This window comes from Spermophilus citellus (genome assembly GCF_964194105.1).
Source record: "Spermophilus citellus genome assembly, chromosome: 18".
Classification (NCBI taxonomy): domain Eukaryota; kingdom Metazoa; phylum Chordata; class Mammalia; order Rodentia; family Sciuridae; genus Spermophilus; species Spermophilus citellus.
In genome coordinates this window covers 53,345,050-53,363,795 of record NC_138200.1, presented here as the reverse complement: position 1 = coordinate 53,363,795, position 18,746 = coordinate 53,345,050, and the positions used below count along the sequence as shown (strand labels likewise).

The window sequence follows — 18,746 nt, the reverse complement described above, 5'->3', positions numbered from 1 at the left end:
GACTCTGGGTGTCTGACTCCTTGCCTTGCATGTACCTGGAAGAGCTCCCTCCATGACAGATCCCTGGAAGACCTCCTGGATGAACTCGGGCCTGTTGTCATTCTGATCTGTCACTGTGATCACAATCTCCATGGGGTCCTCGACTGCATTCCCGTTTGAAGACACGGCATGAGAAAAGAGCTGCAAGAGTCAAATGAGGGTTACTTGGGCCCCGATGAGGAAGACGAGATGGAAATGGGGGCTGGCGAGAGTCGCATGGGCTCAGCCCAGCCTCCACTCTTCCCACTGTGAACCCCCAGGGAGGACTTTTCCCACATGTGTTCTGCTGCTTCAATGAGATCACGACACATGGGCTATAGAACACGACCACTAGGTCAGGCCTCTGTCTCCCACAGCAAGACTGGGGCACCAAGGCCAGAGGTAAAGGCAGAGGCCTAAAAACTTCTGACTTACTCCACTCAGGGTCAAGTTTGCTCTGCCCTCAGTCTGGTGTTTCTCCCAGATTTTTCTGCATTTGGCATTCACACTAAATCTCCCTCTTCCCTAAGCTCTGATTTCTGTCAAGTCCCAGAAATGGTTTTTGCTTTCCAATATCAACACTATCTTCTTTCTTTAGGAACTTCCAGCCCCAAGAACAGGATGACATCCTGGGTCTAAACTCCTACATGACCGGTGAAGACTCCTCCCCCTCTTTTTCCTAATAAGGAAAAAAGATGAACTGTCCCAGGTTCACCTGCCATTTCACCTTATCAACAAGTCAAGGGATGTCAAAAGCTAAGCTCTCCACATGTCCAGATCATCAGATCTGGGGATCCCACAGGAGTTGACTAAAGAATTTTGGAGAGATGTTACCCCCCCTGGTCAACAAGCAAGAGGTACTTACGATGTACTTGGCAATTTTTTCTCTATCCAGAGGCTCCGTCACCTTCAGCTTTCCTGTTTCTCTTTCAATAATAAACACACCAACAGGGGGTGAGTCAGCTCCTTGGCCAGTGATACTGTAGAAAACCTTGGTCTCTTTGTCCCTGTTGGATTTGATCTGAAAACAAACAAACAAACAAAAATACAATTGGCAAGGAAAGATCCCAACTTTGGTCGGGATCTACTCTGCCAAATTCCTTCCAAAGAAATAGAGAATTTTCTTCTTTACCTGAACCAGTTCTTTAGGAAATGGACCTTTTTCATTTTCTGGACAGCTGATGGGAGGGATAACCCAGTCTCTCTTCTGTCTTCTGAGACCACGGTGGGAATCAGGAAATGTGAGCACTTCTGTATGGTATCCAGGGAGAGACTCCTAAGAGGAATGGAGATGAGGAACAAAATGAGAAAATTCAAGAGAGAGACTACAAACCTGAGTTGTCCAACCTACTCGCTCATTGTCTTCAGCCTGGAGGGCACTGTTGGTTTTAACTTAATGACACATTTGCTTCTGGATGAGAAATTATATATCCATTCCAAAATAAGCAGCCGAAACAAAAAAATCAACGAACCCCTTTTCCACTGCTACAATTTGGATGTTGAACATCTTCCTAAAGTTCCAGGTGGTTTGGCCCCTAGACTGATGCTATTGCGGGGTGGTGGAAACTTCAGGAGGTGGGGCCTATGATAAGCTTTCAGATCATTGGAGTTGTCCTCGAAGAGAATTATGGGAATAGTCTCCTCTTCTTCCTCTCTGTTCAGGGAAGTGGTTTGCTCTGCCACTTACTCCCACCATAATGTGCTATCTTCACCAGAGGACCAAATTAAAAGGGCAACTTGGACTGGAACCTGCCAAAACCATGAGTCAAACTAGATACTTTCTGTTTATAAGTTTATTGCCTCAGGTATTTTGTTAGAGGGATGGAAAGCTGACTAATACAACCATATAATAAAGACTATGTTCTATTTTGATCCTTCTTAGTGTCCATAATGCAAATAATCATTATGAATACATAACTATAGTTTGACATTTGAGATTATCATTTAAGTTATTTCAAGTCTATGTAATATATGTCATTTTTATAGCAGCATTACAGTCTAGTGATTTAATATCAGAGTTTATTCAATAACTAAATATGAAAGTGTTTTCAATTTCCTTTCTTTTGGGCTGGGGTTGTAGCTCAGTGGTAGAGCACTTGCCTAGCACGTGTGAAGCCCTGGGTTCGATCCTCAGCACCACATAAAGATAAATAAATAAAATAAAGGTATTATATACATCTACAAGTACAAAAAAAATTTTTTTTTTAAATTTCCTTTCTTTTATGTTTTTCCCAGGGATATAGTTCCCCAAAGTTGATCTGCCAAAACAAGTTTGGGGAATTGCCACTGAGAACTACTTTGTGATGAATATAAATCTCTTAATCTCACTGTGCTATATCTATAAAGTTTCCATTTGCTCTAACAGAAGCTGTTAGGATAAGCACCAAAAACACCCTTTGAGACTCATATTGAACAGTTTTTTTGTGCAGTAAAGATAACTTTATGCATAATCAGGATAATAGGAGAATTGAAGGGGGGAGGAAAATATCTCCCAAATTGTTTTAAGTTCGCTATTGTTGTTTATACTAGATTGAACTCAGGGGTGCTTTACCACTGAGCTATATTCCAGTTCTTTCTATTTTTTATTTTGATACAGGGGCTCACTAAGCTGCTGAGGCTAACCTCTAATTTGCAATCCTCCTGCCTCAACTTTCTGAGTTGCTGGGATTCCCAGATACGTGCCGCCATGCCTAGATGTTGAAGTATTTTGGAATGACTAGTGAGTTTCCAATGGAAAATTCTACCTTCCTCTCTCCACAGAAGGGTGCTCACTCATATTCCCTGATCACTGTTTGCCAAGTTTGATTCAAGCCAGATTTCCTGGCTTTTTTTTTTTTTTTTTTTAGATTCAAGATGTAAAAGATAAATGAGACACACCCAGGTACAGTCCCCAGGGCACTTCCACAATCATGCATGCGCAGGGCATACACCCCTCCTATGTCCTGCCAATCCTTGCATTTGTCTCCCACAGAGGCAGGCCAACCAGGGCCAAAAGCAGGCTCTGGAACTAGGCTTCTAGGCTTTGAATCCTCACTATGGCACCTCCTTGTTCAGGACAGATCACTTGACCTCTCTGTATCTGTCTCCTAATATCCAAAATGGGGGCGATATCAGTACCTACATCATAGGTCACTGGAAGGATTAAATGAAATAATGGTACATGTAAAGTACTTAAAATAGCACCTGACATATTGTAAGTGCTCAATAAATGACTGGCTAAAAAAATACTGAGTTATGGCATTTGGGGAATCCAACAGGAATGATGCAAGATACTGGCCATTGACAGCATGCAATGAAAATGATCATTGCTCACAGCCAAAGTACTGAGGAACGAATGCAAACCCATTTGCCAGACAGACAGGAATTCAGAGATCATGCCTTGCTGACATCAGGATTGCAGAATGCTTTCAGATGATAATAAATTGTAAGGAATCCTGTACTGGCTACACATAGGATTAACATTTTCATGTGTGAAATTAGAGGGAAAAGTGCGTCTTCTTCATACTGAACATGCAGGCTACCAAACTGCAAAAACCCACTTGAATTAAGTGAAAGAACTAGAAAGTTAGATCTATTCTAATACAAAATTAAAATGAAGTAAGAGGGGTTGGGGGTGTCACTTGGGGGTAGAGCACTTCCCCAGCATGTACAATGCCACAGGGTCAATCCCCAGTACTGGGGACAGGAGTCAGGTAAGATTGCTGCCCCTTTTCTTAACACAGCAGCACCTGGATCCACAGGGGTCCCTTAAACTAGAGACAAAACAAAGGGAAGGTCAAGACAATTATGACAGAGTTTCCTACTACCCCAATACCCATTCTCCCTTTCTTATTAAATACAAAACAAAACCAAAAACTCTTTTTCTGTAGTATACATCTCAATTTGTACCCAGCAATATACCCACAGAAAAAACTACATCTCTTTAAAAAGTTACACTTGTACCCAGGTGTGGCCATGAGGCTAAGTTCTAGCTAATGTGATACATTAGAAGTACTGCTTCAGAATTCCACAAGGGTTGCTTAAAAGATAACTTAGGAAATAATGCACTTTCGTGCTTCTCTTTCTCTTTTCTTTTGAGAGGTGTCGGGGATGTGGTACTAGGGATTGAGATTAAACCTAGGGTTTTGCATATTTAGGCAAATACTCTACTACTGAGCTTATACCTCTAGTTCCTTTCTTCTTATCACATAGGATAAAGAATGCTGTCAGGTGTAGTGGTACATGACTTATAATCTAGCTACTCAGGAGGCTGAGACAGGAGGCTGACTAGAACTACAGCAGCCATTTTTGGATCATGAGGTAACCGTGAGAATACAATCCATGTGCTGAGGGCAGCAAAGTGGAGAGGAGAGGAGAAACCTGGGTTCTTGATGACCGTAGAGTCTCTACACTAGGTACAGCTTACCTTTGGACTTCTTTAACTTAAAAGAGTATTTGGGGGAAAAAAACCTGTAATTTGCAGTTTTATATATGTATACTTGAACTAACTCCTGATGCAACAGCGGAAGAAGAAGAGGCAAAGTTGGCTGAGGTGAAGATGGAAAGTTAAAGAAAAACCAAGTTCAAGTCCAAAACTGTTTCAGTGGTGGTGAGACGCTTTCACAGGCAGCTGCCTAGCGAGAATTCATTGAGCTGAACTTATTCTTGTGAACGCCAGGCCAACTGGAGACTGAAGGCAGTGAGTCATGTTAACGTAGCTCTACTAATTTCCTCATTTTTCTGATGATTCCACTAGGGAGAAAAATTAACTCTATCAAGAAGACTATTAAGTACCAAGAACCTCAAGAGTCCTCAGGGAGGAAAACAGGACGTGCTCTTAAAGGCTTTGGCACTTATGGTATAGTCCAACTTTCCCAGGCAGTAAGCAGGATCCAACTAGAATGTTCCCCCATAGGCACATTTTGGTAGGAAGCGCTGTGGGAGGAGTTTCAAAGCTAGGGAAGGCATTTGGCTTTTGATAACACCCTCCAGAAACATTCTTGCCAAGAACCTAGGCAGACGTACATCCTTCCATTCATGGCCAATCCCATCTATCTGGCCATTCGATACTTACAGGCTCCCGATATGCACCAGAGCTAATGGCCATGCACTGCAAACGAAACGGGGAAGGGTCCTGGGCAAGTGACAGTTCAGTGGGGCATAGGCTTCCTCTGGTTCCTCCTATTCTTTGTAAAGATGCCCCCACAAGAAACACCAAGAGCAAATGATCAGAGAATCCACCTCTCATTTACTCTGCCTCTGGGAGGAAAACCATAACAGCTATCAAGTAACAAGTACCTATTAGTCAGCCCCACGTATCTGCAGGTTTATATCTATGGATTCAATCACCATGGATCAAAAGTTTAAAAACAAACAAAACAAAACAGTCAGGTATGGTGTTGCCAGCCTAAAATCCAGCAACTCAGGAGGGATCACAAGTTCAAAACCAACTTCAACAAATTAGTAAGGCCCTAAGAAACTTAGTGAGAACCTGTCTCAGAATAAAAAATAAAAAGGACTGGGAATGTGGCTCAGTGGCAAAGCATTGGGGGTTCATTCACTCCCTAATACCTACCTTCCTCTTCCCCCCCCAAAAAAAAAAAACCCCACTGAGCATGGTGGCCTGTAATCTTAGCAACTCAGGAGGATGAGGCAGGAAAAGCTCAAGGTCCAGCTCAGCAACTTGGCAAAACCCTGGGTGGGGGCAAGGGGGACATTAGAGATGTAGCACCGTGGTAAGGCATCCCTGGGTAAAATTGCCAGTACCCTCTCCACCAAAATTGTGTTTGTATTGAACATGTACAGATTGTGTAAGAATAATTTATATTGTATTTGGTATTGTAAGTAATCTAGAGAAGATTTTAAAGAATACAGAGAATATGTGTAGGTTATATGCAAATACTATGCCATGTTATATAAGGGACTTGAGCAGCGAGGTGAGGGGGAGTTTGGGAACCAATTCCCCCTGGATACAGGTGCACATGCCTAGCATATTCTTCACGTTTTACATGTATTTCATTTAGTCCTCCTTAACCTCATTTCACAAGTAAGAAAAATCAAGCAGAGACAGGCTAAGTGACTCCTCCAAGGTTACCTGGGTGACCAATGGCAGGCAGATTCAACCCCATTCAGGGTCCATGCTTTTACCCACTCTTCTGTACTACCTGACCCCCACAACCTAATAACAAGCCCCCAAATCCAACAAGAGGTAGTTCAGTTTAACAAAAAGTCCTCTCAATTGGAGGTGATTTTGAAACACTCTACCCGAAAGGACCCCTGGCAGTATCTGAAGGTATTTTTTTGGTTGTCAATATCAATAGAGGTGATTCTGGCATCTAGGTATGGCCAGAGATACTGCTCAAAATCCCATGGTGCACAGGACAGTGCCTCTTCCCCCAGAATTAGCCAGCCCCAAATACCAATGGTGTCTCCTGGGCTGAGAAACCCGAATTCAACAGCAGATCAAACGTGTGTGACTTCTAAGGTACACCCCTACGTACATGATGGTGGTGGCGCCGGTGACGGTGGTGCTCCACTGCCTTCAGTGTGACTTTGGTAGAGAGCTTTCTGTAGGAGGAGTCCCAGGCATGGACCATAAAACTTGTCTCTGGTCTATGAAGCTGTAGAGGCCGTTTAACTGTGATCACACCGTCTGTGCCTACTTTGAATCGAGAATCTTCAGAAAAGAAGGCTGACCTTGGTCGACCCGTGCATCCTTCAAAACTCACTGCAGGGCAGAAATCACAGTGATTAGGAAATTAGGATTAGGGCAGATTGAAGACAAGGGTGCTCCTTCTCCAAAAAGCAAACTGGATTCACCCACAAAAGTGCAACTCAGGCAAAACAGAAGCAAAACCATCACCGGGTGACACAACAAAGCTGTCCCCAGAATCGATATTGTCATTCAATTCTTCATTCGCAATTACAGGACAACTGCTCACTGTGGTCTGTTTTTTTTCCTCATACTGTTTTGTCAAGTGAAAACAATATCTAATCTAGAAAGTAGCTTTTCTGTTTCAGTAATGATAACCAAAAAAGGGCCCCTTCTTTGGATGGCTTTTGTCAGTGTGAAAACCTATCACTAAAATGACTGAGATAGGATATCTACAGACTCCACAAGTTGGAGACCAAGGTACAGTGAGATGCTGTGTATAGCCTCCATTTAAATGAATAGTATCCATTTCAACAAACAGTGGCAGATGCTAAGAGAGACAGTATAGCATAATGGTTAAGAGTAGACTCCAAGCTAGGTACAGTGGCACATTCCTGTAATCCCAGCAGCTTGGAAGTCTGAGGCAGGAGGATCATGAGTTCAAAACCAGCCTCAGCAATTTAGTGAGGCCCTAAGCAACTCAGTGAGACCCTGTCTCTGAATAAAGTACAAAAAGGGCTGGGGATGTGGCTCAGTGGTTAAGCACCCCTGGGTTTAATCCCTGGTACCAAAAAAAAAAGTAGACTGACTCAAGAGATTGAGGCAGGAGGGTCATAAATTCAAGGGCAGCTGGGGCAACTTATTGAGACTCTCTCTCAAAATTAAGTAAAAAGGGCTCAGGATGTAGCTAAGTGGTAGAGTATTTGCCCAGCATGTGTGAGACCCTGAGTTCAATCTCTAGTATCACAAAAACAAACAAATAAAAGAAAGTAGACGCCATACCAAATTACCTGGGTTCAAGTCCCACCTCTGCCACTTACTAGCTCTGTGACCTTGAACAAGTTATTTAACCTCTTTGTGATTCAATCTACCCACCTGGTGGCATGAAAGCAACAATAGCAAATACATGGTAGGGTTACTTGAAGACATATAGAATAGTGCCTGGAACATAACAAATATTAAAGTTTATTTTAAAAAAATTTAAAGTAAGCATAGCTTTGACTAATCACTGACTTAGCTCCCAGTATTATAAAAAAATTGATAATAGTGAATATTTATTGAGTGCTGATTATAAGTTTATGATATGAAGCAGAGAGCTAATTCCTACTTGCAATATGAGGCATAGAAGAGAAACTGGTCCCTGTCCAGAGGAGGTAATGAAGGTTTCACAGAAAAGATCATAAAGGGTGTTAAAGACAAATGCAAAAGGAAAAGAAGGACTACTTGGATTGCAGAGTGCTATGATGAATGGCTTAGAGGAAAAACTACTTGAAGTTTTACATTTACTAAAGTACTAAAACTTTAAAAAGTATTACTCTCCAAAGCTGGGTAAACTGTGGTAAAAAAAAATTTCTACATGAAATATCAGAGTCCCAAAGAACTCATTCAACAAGTCTCCATCAAGCTATATGCCTGACTGTCCTGGGCTCGCTCAATTTTTTTTTTTTTCAGTTATCGGTGGACCTTTGTTTTATTCACTTATATGCGGTGCTGAGAATCAAATCCAGTACTTTGCACATGCTAGGCAAGCACTCTGCCACTGAGCCACATCCCTAGTCCTGTCTTAGACTCTTAAGGACAAAACATAAGGCACCTGCTGCCATTGGGGCTTATGCCATTGAGGAAGAAAGGACAACACAGAAACCAAAAAATTCAAGGATTGATAAGTGATAGATACAAAAGAATTGAAATAAAAGAAGGTAATAGAAGAGTGAAGGGGAGGGGATAAGGTTGGGGAAGATAATCTCTTACATCAGATGATAAATGCGGGTCTTTTTCATGCGGGTATGTAAGTGGAAACCTGAAGAGTCAGCCTTCCAACAAACCTAGCTCAAGATCGACAGCTTTCCAGACTGGGCAAGGGGGCACACACTTGTGGTCCCAGCTAGTAGGGAAGTTGAGGTAGGTGGATCCTTTGAGCCTAGAAGTTCAAGGCCAGCCTAGGCACAGTGAGATATATAGCTAACTAGACAGACAGACATAGATGCAAATATATACATACATATGAAATTTCTAAATAAACAGATAAAATTTAAAAAGCAAAAGAAAAACATAACAAAGAACCTCTTAGGCAGAGGCAATAGTCGAACACAGTTCATCCCAGGAAAACGCAGAAGTTAGCCTGTTTTCCTCTCTTTCAAATAATCTTCCCTCCTCCATCCAATGACATTTCTATTTTATCCAAGTGTTGTTTTATACAAATTCCTGCTGCCAGGCCTACTTTACAAGGCTAGATACCTCTATGCTCAGGAGGTCAGAAAACCCAAAGCTGCCCAGGATTCCTGGGCTGCAGTTCCCATTTCTTCCACCAGGGGACAACCTTGCAACCATGTCTGAAGCCCTTGCTTCATTTTTCTGCTCTTGCCAGAGAAAATTAAGACCCTGGATGTTTGGGGGAGAGAAGAGCAGTACTGTGATTATCCCCATTTTCAAAATGAAACCGAGGCTGAGAAGTTAAGAAATTACCTGACATCTCATACTAGTCAACAGCTAGTTGTACTAACTGGAGCCACAACTGGGCCTTGAAGGCAACCAGAATATCACCCCAAAACATGCTTCTTTGACATGAATACTGAGCCAAAGGCACTTAAGAGGAAACAATTTTAAAAAGGTCTTTCTGAACTGCCCTTCCTTACCCACAGCCAGTCATAAAAATTCCTGGGAGAAGGCTGACCTGGACCTGCAAGATAGCCCTTGTCAGCAGGGACTGGGAACTGATGTTGCAAGGATCTTTATATAAATAAGTTCATTGCCTTTTGGTAAGCTGAGGCAGGAGAATTGCAAGTTCAAAGCCAGCCTCAGGAATTTAGCAAGGCCTAAGCTACATAGCAAGACCCTGTCTCAAAAAAAAAAGGTTAAACTTAAGAGCGTTTCCACTGGATTATAAATCCAGATTTTGCCATCTTTTAGCTGGGTGGCCGTAAGCAAATGGCTCAACTCTCTGAGCATCAGTTTTTTCTATTGTAACATGAAGGATACCACTGCTGGTGAGCCTACACCTTCAGAATTTTGTGATGATGAACAAAACAGTGACATTGCTGCAGAGCAGTGCAAGAGATGATAGCTTGTGTGCTTCTGGACAGACAAAACAGGAGTCTAAATGCACAGAATAGCCATAAAATGACAATAGAAACAAGAGAAGAAATGCCAAGTCATTAAAGGATGGGAAGGCACCCCCACCTTAAGTCTATAGTAGGAACTTCTTTTCAAATTATAAAAGCAAGATGTTTTTCAAAGAACCCTCACCTACCACCAGCGTAAGTAATGGCGCAACTAGGCTCTGTTTGGGGGCTTGTGTTGTAAGCAGGGAACAAGGGTTGCCCTGGATTCCTTTCTCTAGCTCGTCCAAATCTGGGCAGTGAAAGTTGAGACAAGCATGATTAGACTTGCCGAGGGTGGTGGCCTGAAAAAATGAAAATGGTTTTGCAAATAACTTGACGCAAGGCACTTAAGCTTTTGGGGCATTTCATCTTAATGGTGGCTAAGCCTCACCCTTTGAGAAGTGACAGAGTAAGTGTGACAGGGAGCCCCAACCTGAATTTCCAAGCATTCATTAAGACTCATTATCTTTCTGTAAAACCGGATCCTCTGGACTGACAAATTGCAAATTACAGGAAAGACAGGGGCTCTCCAGCTCCAGAAGGCCCTGGGAAGCTCCCCTCGGCCCTGGCCAAGGCTGGGTGTGCTCAGCCTCTGTGCATTCCCAGCAGTAACAAGTGGGTGGCGAGGGCAAAATGGGAAGCCAAAGCATCAGCACATGGGGACTGAGTATATTTGAACATTTCTGTAATTAAAAAATGAACAAAAAGTGAGACAGCAGGAAATGGAAGTGTCTTTAACCCGGTCTGAAGGCCTTTCCTCAATCTGTTATTTGGTCACATGGACTAGAAACCAAATCTGAGACTCCATTGGCCATGTCTAAATGGGAAATTCTTTCTGCCACAAAAACATCACCACACCACCACAATCATCATCAAAAACTACCCACTCAGTCAATGGCTTCAACTGTTGCATTAAGATTTAAATTGTGTAAACATTAACTAACACACCCTGCTCTATTTTAAGCACTTTACAAATATTAGCTTGTTTAATACTGGAATTCTATGAAGTCAGTATTTGTGTCCTCTTCTTACAAATGGAGAAACAGGTGGCTGACAAGTGGCAAAGCTGGGATTTGAACCTCAGCAGTCTAGAATCCATGTTCCCTAGGTGTCAGTCCTTGCCCTGAGCTCTTTGTGTCTAATTTTTTGACTTATTCCTCATGGCATCATCAATACTATTTTCTTTTTCCTAAAATTATACAATGGTGAATGCAGGGGCTGAGCTGGTTCACCCCAAAGTGAGGGCTTTTCCCGCTGTTCCTCCTGCAAAATGGAGGTGTACTTTTCAGCAGTAATTAAAAAGGAAGACTTATAACTGGGCACGAGGCACACTCCTATAATCCTAGAGACTCAGGAGTCTGAGGCAGGAAGACGGCAAAGTTCTGGGCCAGCCTTGGAAACTTAGCAAGACCCCATCTTAAAATCAAATAAAAATGGGTGGGGGCGTACCTCAGTGGTAGAGAGGCCCTGGTTTTAATCCCCAGTACAAAGAAAACAAAAAGAGCAAAAGAGGGGGAAAAAGGAAAAGATGGTCCAGAATAGTATGAAATTATACACCAGAAAGTTAAACTAGTAAGAATAGCCAGGCCCACATGCCTGTAATCCCAGACACTCAGGAGCTAAGGCAGGAGGATCCCAAATTCAACTTAATGAGGCCCTAAGCAACTTAGCAAGATTGGAAAAAAATTAAATAAAAAGGGCTGGAAGGGGCTGGGGATGTGGCTCAAGCGGTAGCGCGCTCGCCTGGCATGCGTGCGGCCCAGGTTCGATCCTCAACATCACATACAAACAAAGATGTTGTGTCCGCCAAAAACTAAAAAGGGCTGGAAGATGTGGCTCAGTGGTTAAGCAGCCCCCTGGGTTCAATCTCCAGTGTCCAAAAAAAAAAAAAAAAAACTGGTAAGATAACTTTTTGAAAGTCTCTTTAACATGCTGAAACTCTCTCTGTTATTCATCCTACGTTTTCTAGCATATTTGGCAGAAATAATAGCTTTAAACAGAAAACCCTGAAAGAGATGACTGATGTTCAAAATAAAACCCAAGTTCATGAAAGCATTGGGTCTGGGGCGGGCAGGCTTTGAGCACTCAGCAACATTCCTTCCTTGGAATTGCCAGCCTGAGACTGGAATGTGAGTGGGTAGATTTGAGACACTCTCAAAAGCCTCTATAGATTTCCTGAAGATGTTGGGATGTGAGGACAGGACCCTGCTAGCAAAGGCAGCTACCCAGAGCTGAGCTGTTGGGTACCAGTGGGGAGATGCAGTCTCTGAGAACCGCAGTTGTGCCCACATCACACACAAAGGGGAACATCCATCATGGATCCTCTCCCTCTCATCAGAACCAAGGGCACTGCACTCAGCTTGACATCAAGGACCATTTGAACTTGAGCTCTCAGCTCAAGCTTATGTGTATAAGATCAAAGAAGCTTCTGAGGCTCTTGAGGCCACACGGCCATTATGTACCCCCAAACCAAGGGCTTCAGTTTCTAATTTAAATCCTGAAGATGAAAAATAAGAGGTTTGATTTGATGAATGAAAGGACTCCCGAGGAGACAGCCTCATTTAGCAAAGTGGGAGTTTTTCCTGTTGGTGAAAGGGGCGCTGTTTCTAACTCCAGCCACAAAGCCATGAGTCCCCACAGATGCTTTTACAAAATTTCTCTCCATGTTGGCCATTTTCTTAGATGGCACTGGGTATTGCTGGCAGGGCTTCTTTGATGAATATCCACGAACTCAGTAAACATTACAGGTTTACTAAGTACCCGTCATCAGCAGAAAATGTGATGTGATGTTTTAACAAATGGGAGAAGATGGATAAGTGGGCCTCCAGGTTTTTCCCATCTGGGGCATGTTGAAGAGGAGACTCAAGCTCCCCTGGGAAGACTGACCATCTCAACTCTAATGAGTCTCTATTTCTACATGTCTATATGCTACTGAGAACTATGTCAATAATGACAATCTAAAATCCTTATTAGATTCAGCAATCCTGTGAAGGAGGGATTTAGCATCTCTTGTTTATAAATGAGGACACTGAGGCACAGAGAAGTGAATGAACATGGACAAGTCACACAGCTCTGAAGAGGCAAAGGCTGTAGTCAGGTACCACTGAACCCATCAAGACTTAACCACCAGACCAGCCTGTCTCTTAGCACTGACAACCGACTTGAGACAGTCAAGTTAAATGAATACCTGGAGGTTAATGGGAATTAAGAAGAGAGTAACTATAATGAGAGTAACAAGAGCAAAGCATCAGTACACATGCCCTCCCTCTCTCCCAGAAGCCTTGGAAATCCAGTTCAAGACCTCAGAAAAACATAAGGATATTCAGACAGCCACATAAAGGAGGAAGTCTGAAATTCCAGATTCAAGAATGTTTTGAATTATATCACCACTTTGCATGAGTTCCTCTACCCAGCCAGCCACAACCCCAGAGGCTTCTCTGTGGAAGAAGAATTGAAAGGATCCTTACACAAACATGACTCCCAGCATGTGGCCCCAACACCTGTGGGCCACCTTCTTCCTGTGCACTTCGGTTTGGTGAAGGCAGAGGCACCCACAGTCCTTGTTGACAGGTGGCTCCCTCAGGTTCCCAGGGACAGGAAACTTATTTGCAGGAAGCTTATCAGGTTGTTTCTCCTAATATCCCCCTAATGCCTTTACCCAGAACAAATCCACAACTTCACCAATGGCCACCCTGAAATCAGATGTCAACAGTAAACACTGCCTGGGTAGGAAGCAGGAACAAATCTTTAAGAGATGAGGCTAGGTGAGGTAGCAAAAGCCTGTAATCCCAGCAAGTTGGGAGGCTGAGGCAGAAGGACTGCAAGTTTGAGGCCAGCCTCAGCAACTTAGCAAGATCCTGGGATTCAGTGGTAAGGCACCCCTGGGTTTAATCCCTGGAGAGAGAGAGAGAGAGAGAGAGAGAGAGAGAGAGAGAAGCAGGCAGATGGGGCAAGTGGGGCAGCAGCAGAAAGGTGACATGGAGAGAGGTTGATGATGTAAGATGTAAGATGAAGGAAAAACTATTCCCAGCCCATTTGCCATTTACTTCCAGAAAGGGAGTAAGCACGGGAACTATCACCCTTTCTTCTCGACTGTTCCACTCCTATGTGGATCTCCCCTCTGTTGTAAGGTCACTAATGCTGCCTGGGTCATTGCCGCAGTGCCTTTGATGGCCATAAATTTCTTTCTCCACAGCAAATACCAAGGATGCTGATCAGAATCAGCCTGGTGAAAAAATGCTATAAATGTCATAAATGGCACTCCTGGCGTTGGTTCACAGCCAGTGCAAACATGTTAATATTTTACCTTTGTGTGAAAGGAGGTCAAACCAACTCCAGTTCAAACCCCACCTTGGAAGCCACTGTTTGTTAGAGTAACCTCCAAGGATGGTCACTGGGTGTTTCGGGAGCTTACGCCACAAACAGGAGAGAACAAAACAAGGGGCTGCCAGTGGGGGAGGGGCTACATTCCAGGGATGAAGAGCCTATAGAAAAGTAAATTAGTGTCAGGAAAGAAAAGCTTTAAAAATGTTAGCAGAGGGGGCTGGGGCTGGGGCTCAGCGGTAGCGCATTTGCCTAGCATGAGTGAGGCACTGGGTTTGATTCTCAGCACCGCATATTAAAAAAAAAAAAAAAATGAAGTTCTATCAACAACTAAAAAATAAAAACAAAAATGTTAGCAGATCATTCCCAGGGGTTCCCAGGGCTTTAGGCAGCAGCCCAGTGGGGAGTGGACAATTTAATAAAGAGTATCTAAGGAAGGCCTCCAGAAGGAGTGCTCTCTCTGCGTGCAGAAGCCAGGGAGGGGGAGAGAGGGAGCCACATGGAGGATCAGAGGGAAGGGTTCCAAGGCCTACCTAGGAACCACATCCTACTATGTATGAGTCCCCTGAGACCAGGCCCTGTGTTGGCACTAAAGAGTCACCAGGGAACACAATAGATAATGCGACGTTCTTGAAGAATTGAAGTAATTAATGGGTTCCACACCTGTCTGTGGCCAGCACTGATTCCTGCTCCTTCAGTCCAAAAGGGCTGAGGGCCTCCTGGTGCCCTTTGTCCTTCTTGACAACAAGACCAGGAAAAACTCAGTTCTGAATCATTTTCCTTCCCAGGCCTCTCCTGGGCAGCCCAGAAACTAGCAGCAACCACTGATAAAACCTCACCCAGTTTAATGGCAATCTTCCTGCCTCCACAGGGTTCCAGTGGTTCGGCTGGGTAAGCTGGGGCTGCGTCCCAAGTCAAGACTGGGTACCGGGTTTCAATATTCCAAGGGGGGTGGGCACTGACTGGAAGAAATCTCGCCTTGATTCAAGAGGTGGGGGAAGAGAGGATCACTCTCTGCCTCAAGGAACCGGCAGCACCTGGACCTCCTGCAGCGGGATGGGGGGAGGGACTTTGTCCCTACCTGCCATAAGAGGGAAACTTGTTTGGTCTCCTGAAAAAGAACAAGAACCCTCTGGCTTCCACCCCAAATTGGAGTTGTTTTATTGTCTGAGCTTCTGACTGCATGCTAAGTGCACAGACACCCCACCCTGCCTGCCTAAATAACAGAGGTGCTCACTGCTCATTCCCATGGGCTGCAACCCAGGAAACATTCCTGTGGCCGGCTTGGGCAACTCCAGGAACTGTTTGCTTATTGATTAGAAAGAAAAGGCGCCCTTCTCCCACACAGTACCTGCCCACTTTTCCTTTCTGGAGGGTTCCCCTGGGCCAGAGAGGGCCCCATATTCTGAATTCCAAAGCACCTGAGTCCCCACCCCCAGTCCCTATTGACCAGAAGGGGCAGCTGACAGCCTGAGAGCTGGGCAACTGAGTCCTGGGCCCTACTGCACTTGCTCTCCAGGTCTTGGATTCTCACAAAATAAGACCCACTGACCAAAATGTCTAACATCATCTCCATACAGGGTCTAAAATATACTGCACGTCTTCTGAGTCACTTTTGGAAAAAACACCTAGGCCTGGGTCCTGTCTCTGACTAAATCCAGATGTCCAGAGCTGGGGGAGCCCAGGTGTGGGTATATTTCAACCTTCCTCAGACACTTGCAGGAAACACAAACCCAGCGGCTTCCATTCTGTTTACCTTAGACTGTTGAGTCTTCATGTAACAGGAGAAAAAGAACCTCTCACCTCCTCAGTCATTTTATGTTCAGGGTGCCTTGTTATCTGTGTCTATTTTTTGCTTTTTGTTTGTTTTGATTTTAATTTTAATAGCAGGATCTTGTATATGTTAGAGGTGAAATGTTACAGAATACAGACGATACAGCAGCACTATTTACAATAGCAAAATGTCCATCAACCGAGGAATGGATAAATAAGACATGGTATATCCATACAATAGAATATTGTTTGGCATTGAAAAGAAATGAAGTAGCAATATATGCTACAACATGGACAACCCATTAAAACATCATGCTCAGAGGCCAGACCACACATTGCATAGTTCCATTGACTGATTATGAAATGTCCAGAACATAAATCTATAGACAAGAGTGTTAGAGATTGCTCAGGGCTGGGAGGAAGCCAGGGTGGGGGCTTTACTGGGGTACCCTTGGGGAGGAGCTTCTTTGAGGGTTGGTGAAATGATTTAAAAATCAATGTAATGATGGCTGCAAATTCTCTGAACAACACTAAAACCATGAAATTCTGTATTTTGAATGAGTTTACTATATGACATGTGAATTGTATTTCAATAAAACTGTTACTGAGGACTGCGGTTGTGGCTCAGTGGCAGAGCACTTGCCTAGCATGTGTGAGGCACTGGGTTCAATCCTCAGCACCATGTAAAGATAAATAAAATAAAGGTATAAAAAAATACAACATTATTTAAAAAAAAAAAACTGTTACTGAACAAAAACAGAGGCCATGTGCCTGTAATCCCACAGGCTCGGCTGGTTGAGGGAGGAGGATTGTGAGTTCAAAGCCAGCCTCAGCAACTTTGCAAGGCCGTAGGTAACTCAGTGAGAACTTGACTCAAATAAGAAATTAAAGGGGTTAAGATGTGGCTCATTGGTTAAACACCCCTGGTACCAAGAAATAAAAATAAATAAACAAATAAATAAAGACCTTCCTATCCAATTTTCTTTGTTCACCTCTACCCATTTAAAAAAATATTAATCTGCAAGTTATAAAAATCAACCCATAAAATTTTTAGGATGGATAAATTATAGTATAGCTGATAAAAATAGGAATAAATGCAATACCTTTTTTTTTTTTTTTAGTTTGTAGATGGACACATTTGTTTTTATTTATTTGCTTTTATGTGATGCTGAGGATGGAACCCAGTGTCTCACATGTGCTAGGGAAGTGTTCCACCACTGGGCTACAACCCCAGCCCCGTAGCACCATCTTAATATTGTTATTCTAACTGAAAGAACCCATTCACAAAAGGACTACATATTTCACTACTTGAAGATTCTAGAAAACTAGAGACACAAAGCACATCCATGGTGGCCTGGAGACAAGGGCAGGTAGGGGCTTGACTGTCAAGAGGCCCAAGGGAACTTGTGAGGTGACAAAAATCTGAAACTGGGTTGGGGTAAGGGCTGAACAGCTGTGCAGATCTTTAAAATGATCTAATGTATACTTACACTGGGTATAATTGTGTGGTATGTAAATTACATCTCAATGAACCAAAGAAATACAGTTATTAGGATTTCTTTTGAGGACCCCATGAGTCAAAATCCCACAGTTCAAAAGAGACACAATCTAAACACCCAATAATGCCAAGGCTATGAAAAAGTAGAGAGGGGAAAAAGAAACCATAAATAATTCTTAATGAGCAAGAATTATAAAAGTTAAAATAGGCTGCACGATGACAGTCATTATGTGTGGACATCGTGAGTGCTATACATTGACCCTTAGGCTGTGTGAAGCAGGTGAGATTTTCTGATTCCCTGGACACTGAGGCCCAGAAAGGCTCAAGTCACTTGCTCACAGTCACACCTCCAAAGTGACATTCACACCTGGGACTAGCCCAACACCAAAGTTTCTGTTCTAACCACCAGACTAAACTGCCCTGCCTAGAGGAGGAAGGGACATTCTGGTGGGATGGGTAAAAGTCCAAGCTGGAGGTAGACAGCTAAAACCATACTTAGTCTCTCTGTAAAGAACATGCCTAGAGAGAGACATGCACCAATCCAGGGCCACATTTCCAAAGCCTAAGGACACAGAGATATGGCAATGCTAACTGAAAACACTGGAAAGTTGCCTGTGGAATTTGGAAAGTTGGAATTTGGAATCTTTGCCTTTTGTATTTGAGATGGATCTTGCTATGTTGCCCAGGCTGCTCAGAAACTCCTGGGCTCAAAGCGACCCTCCTGCCTCAGCCTCCTGAGTCGCTGGGACTACCGGAAATTTGAAATCTTTGAATCATTCCATAATTCAAGAATGAGATCTGAAAACTTCCTCTACAAAGAACAAGCATGAGGCCTGCACTATTCCCAAACATGGGTTGTTCTGGAAACGCTCAGACCCTCTGCCTCTGACCTTTGGAACAAAACTGTTCAAATAGCCCCAAAGACGGGCTGGAAGCCAAGAGGCAGAAGCGAGGCATTTCCCACAGTCTCCAGGTCACATGCACTTGCGTATGACTCCACGACAAGCACTCACTTGTCCAGCACAGCCTACGAGAGCAGCTTTTTCTTTAATGGACCCTAGCATCATTTTTCATTATGGCAACAAGTAAGCATTGCTGGGAAAAGCAGCTGCTCCCAGAGGGCTTGCTCAGCCTACTCAGACTGCCCAAGGGGTAACTGCCCAGGCTCCTGAGAAATAAACCC

At 43.5% G+C, this 18,746-nt stretch overlaps 1 protein-coding gene across 1 annotated transcript in view; it reads right to left on the bottom strand.

Moving 5' to 3' along the window:
- CDH1 (cadherin 1) overlaps nt 1-18,746 on the bottom strand; it is a 74,613-nt gene that overhangs the window by 19,505 nt on the left and 36,362 nt on the right. Inside the window, exons 3-6 of the mRNA XM_081274399.1 lie at nt 6,498-6,724; nt 1,151-1,294; nt 884-1,039; nt 36-180 (exon numbers count right to left, since the gene is read on the bottom strand). Coding sequence (XP_081130525.1) covers nt 36-180; nt 884-1,039; nt 1,151-1,294; nt 6,498-6,724 — 672 coding nt within the window. The remainder of the gene's footprint in view (nt 1-35; nt 181-883; nt 1,040-1,150; nt 1,295-6,497; nt 6,725-18,746) is intronic.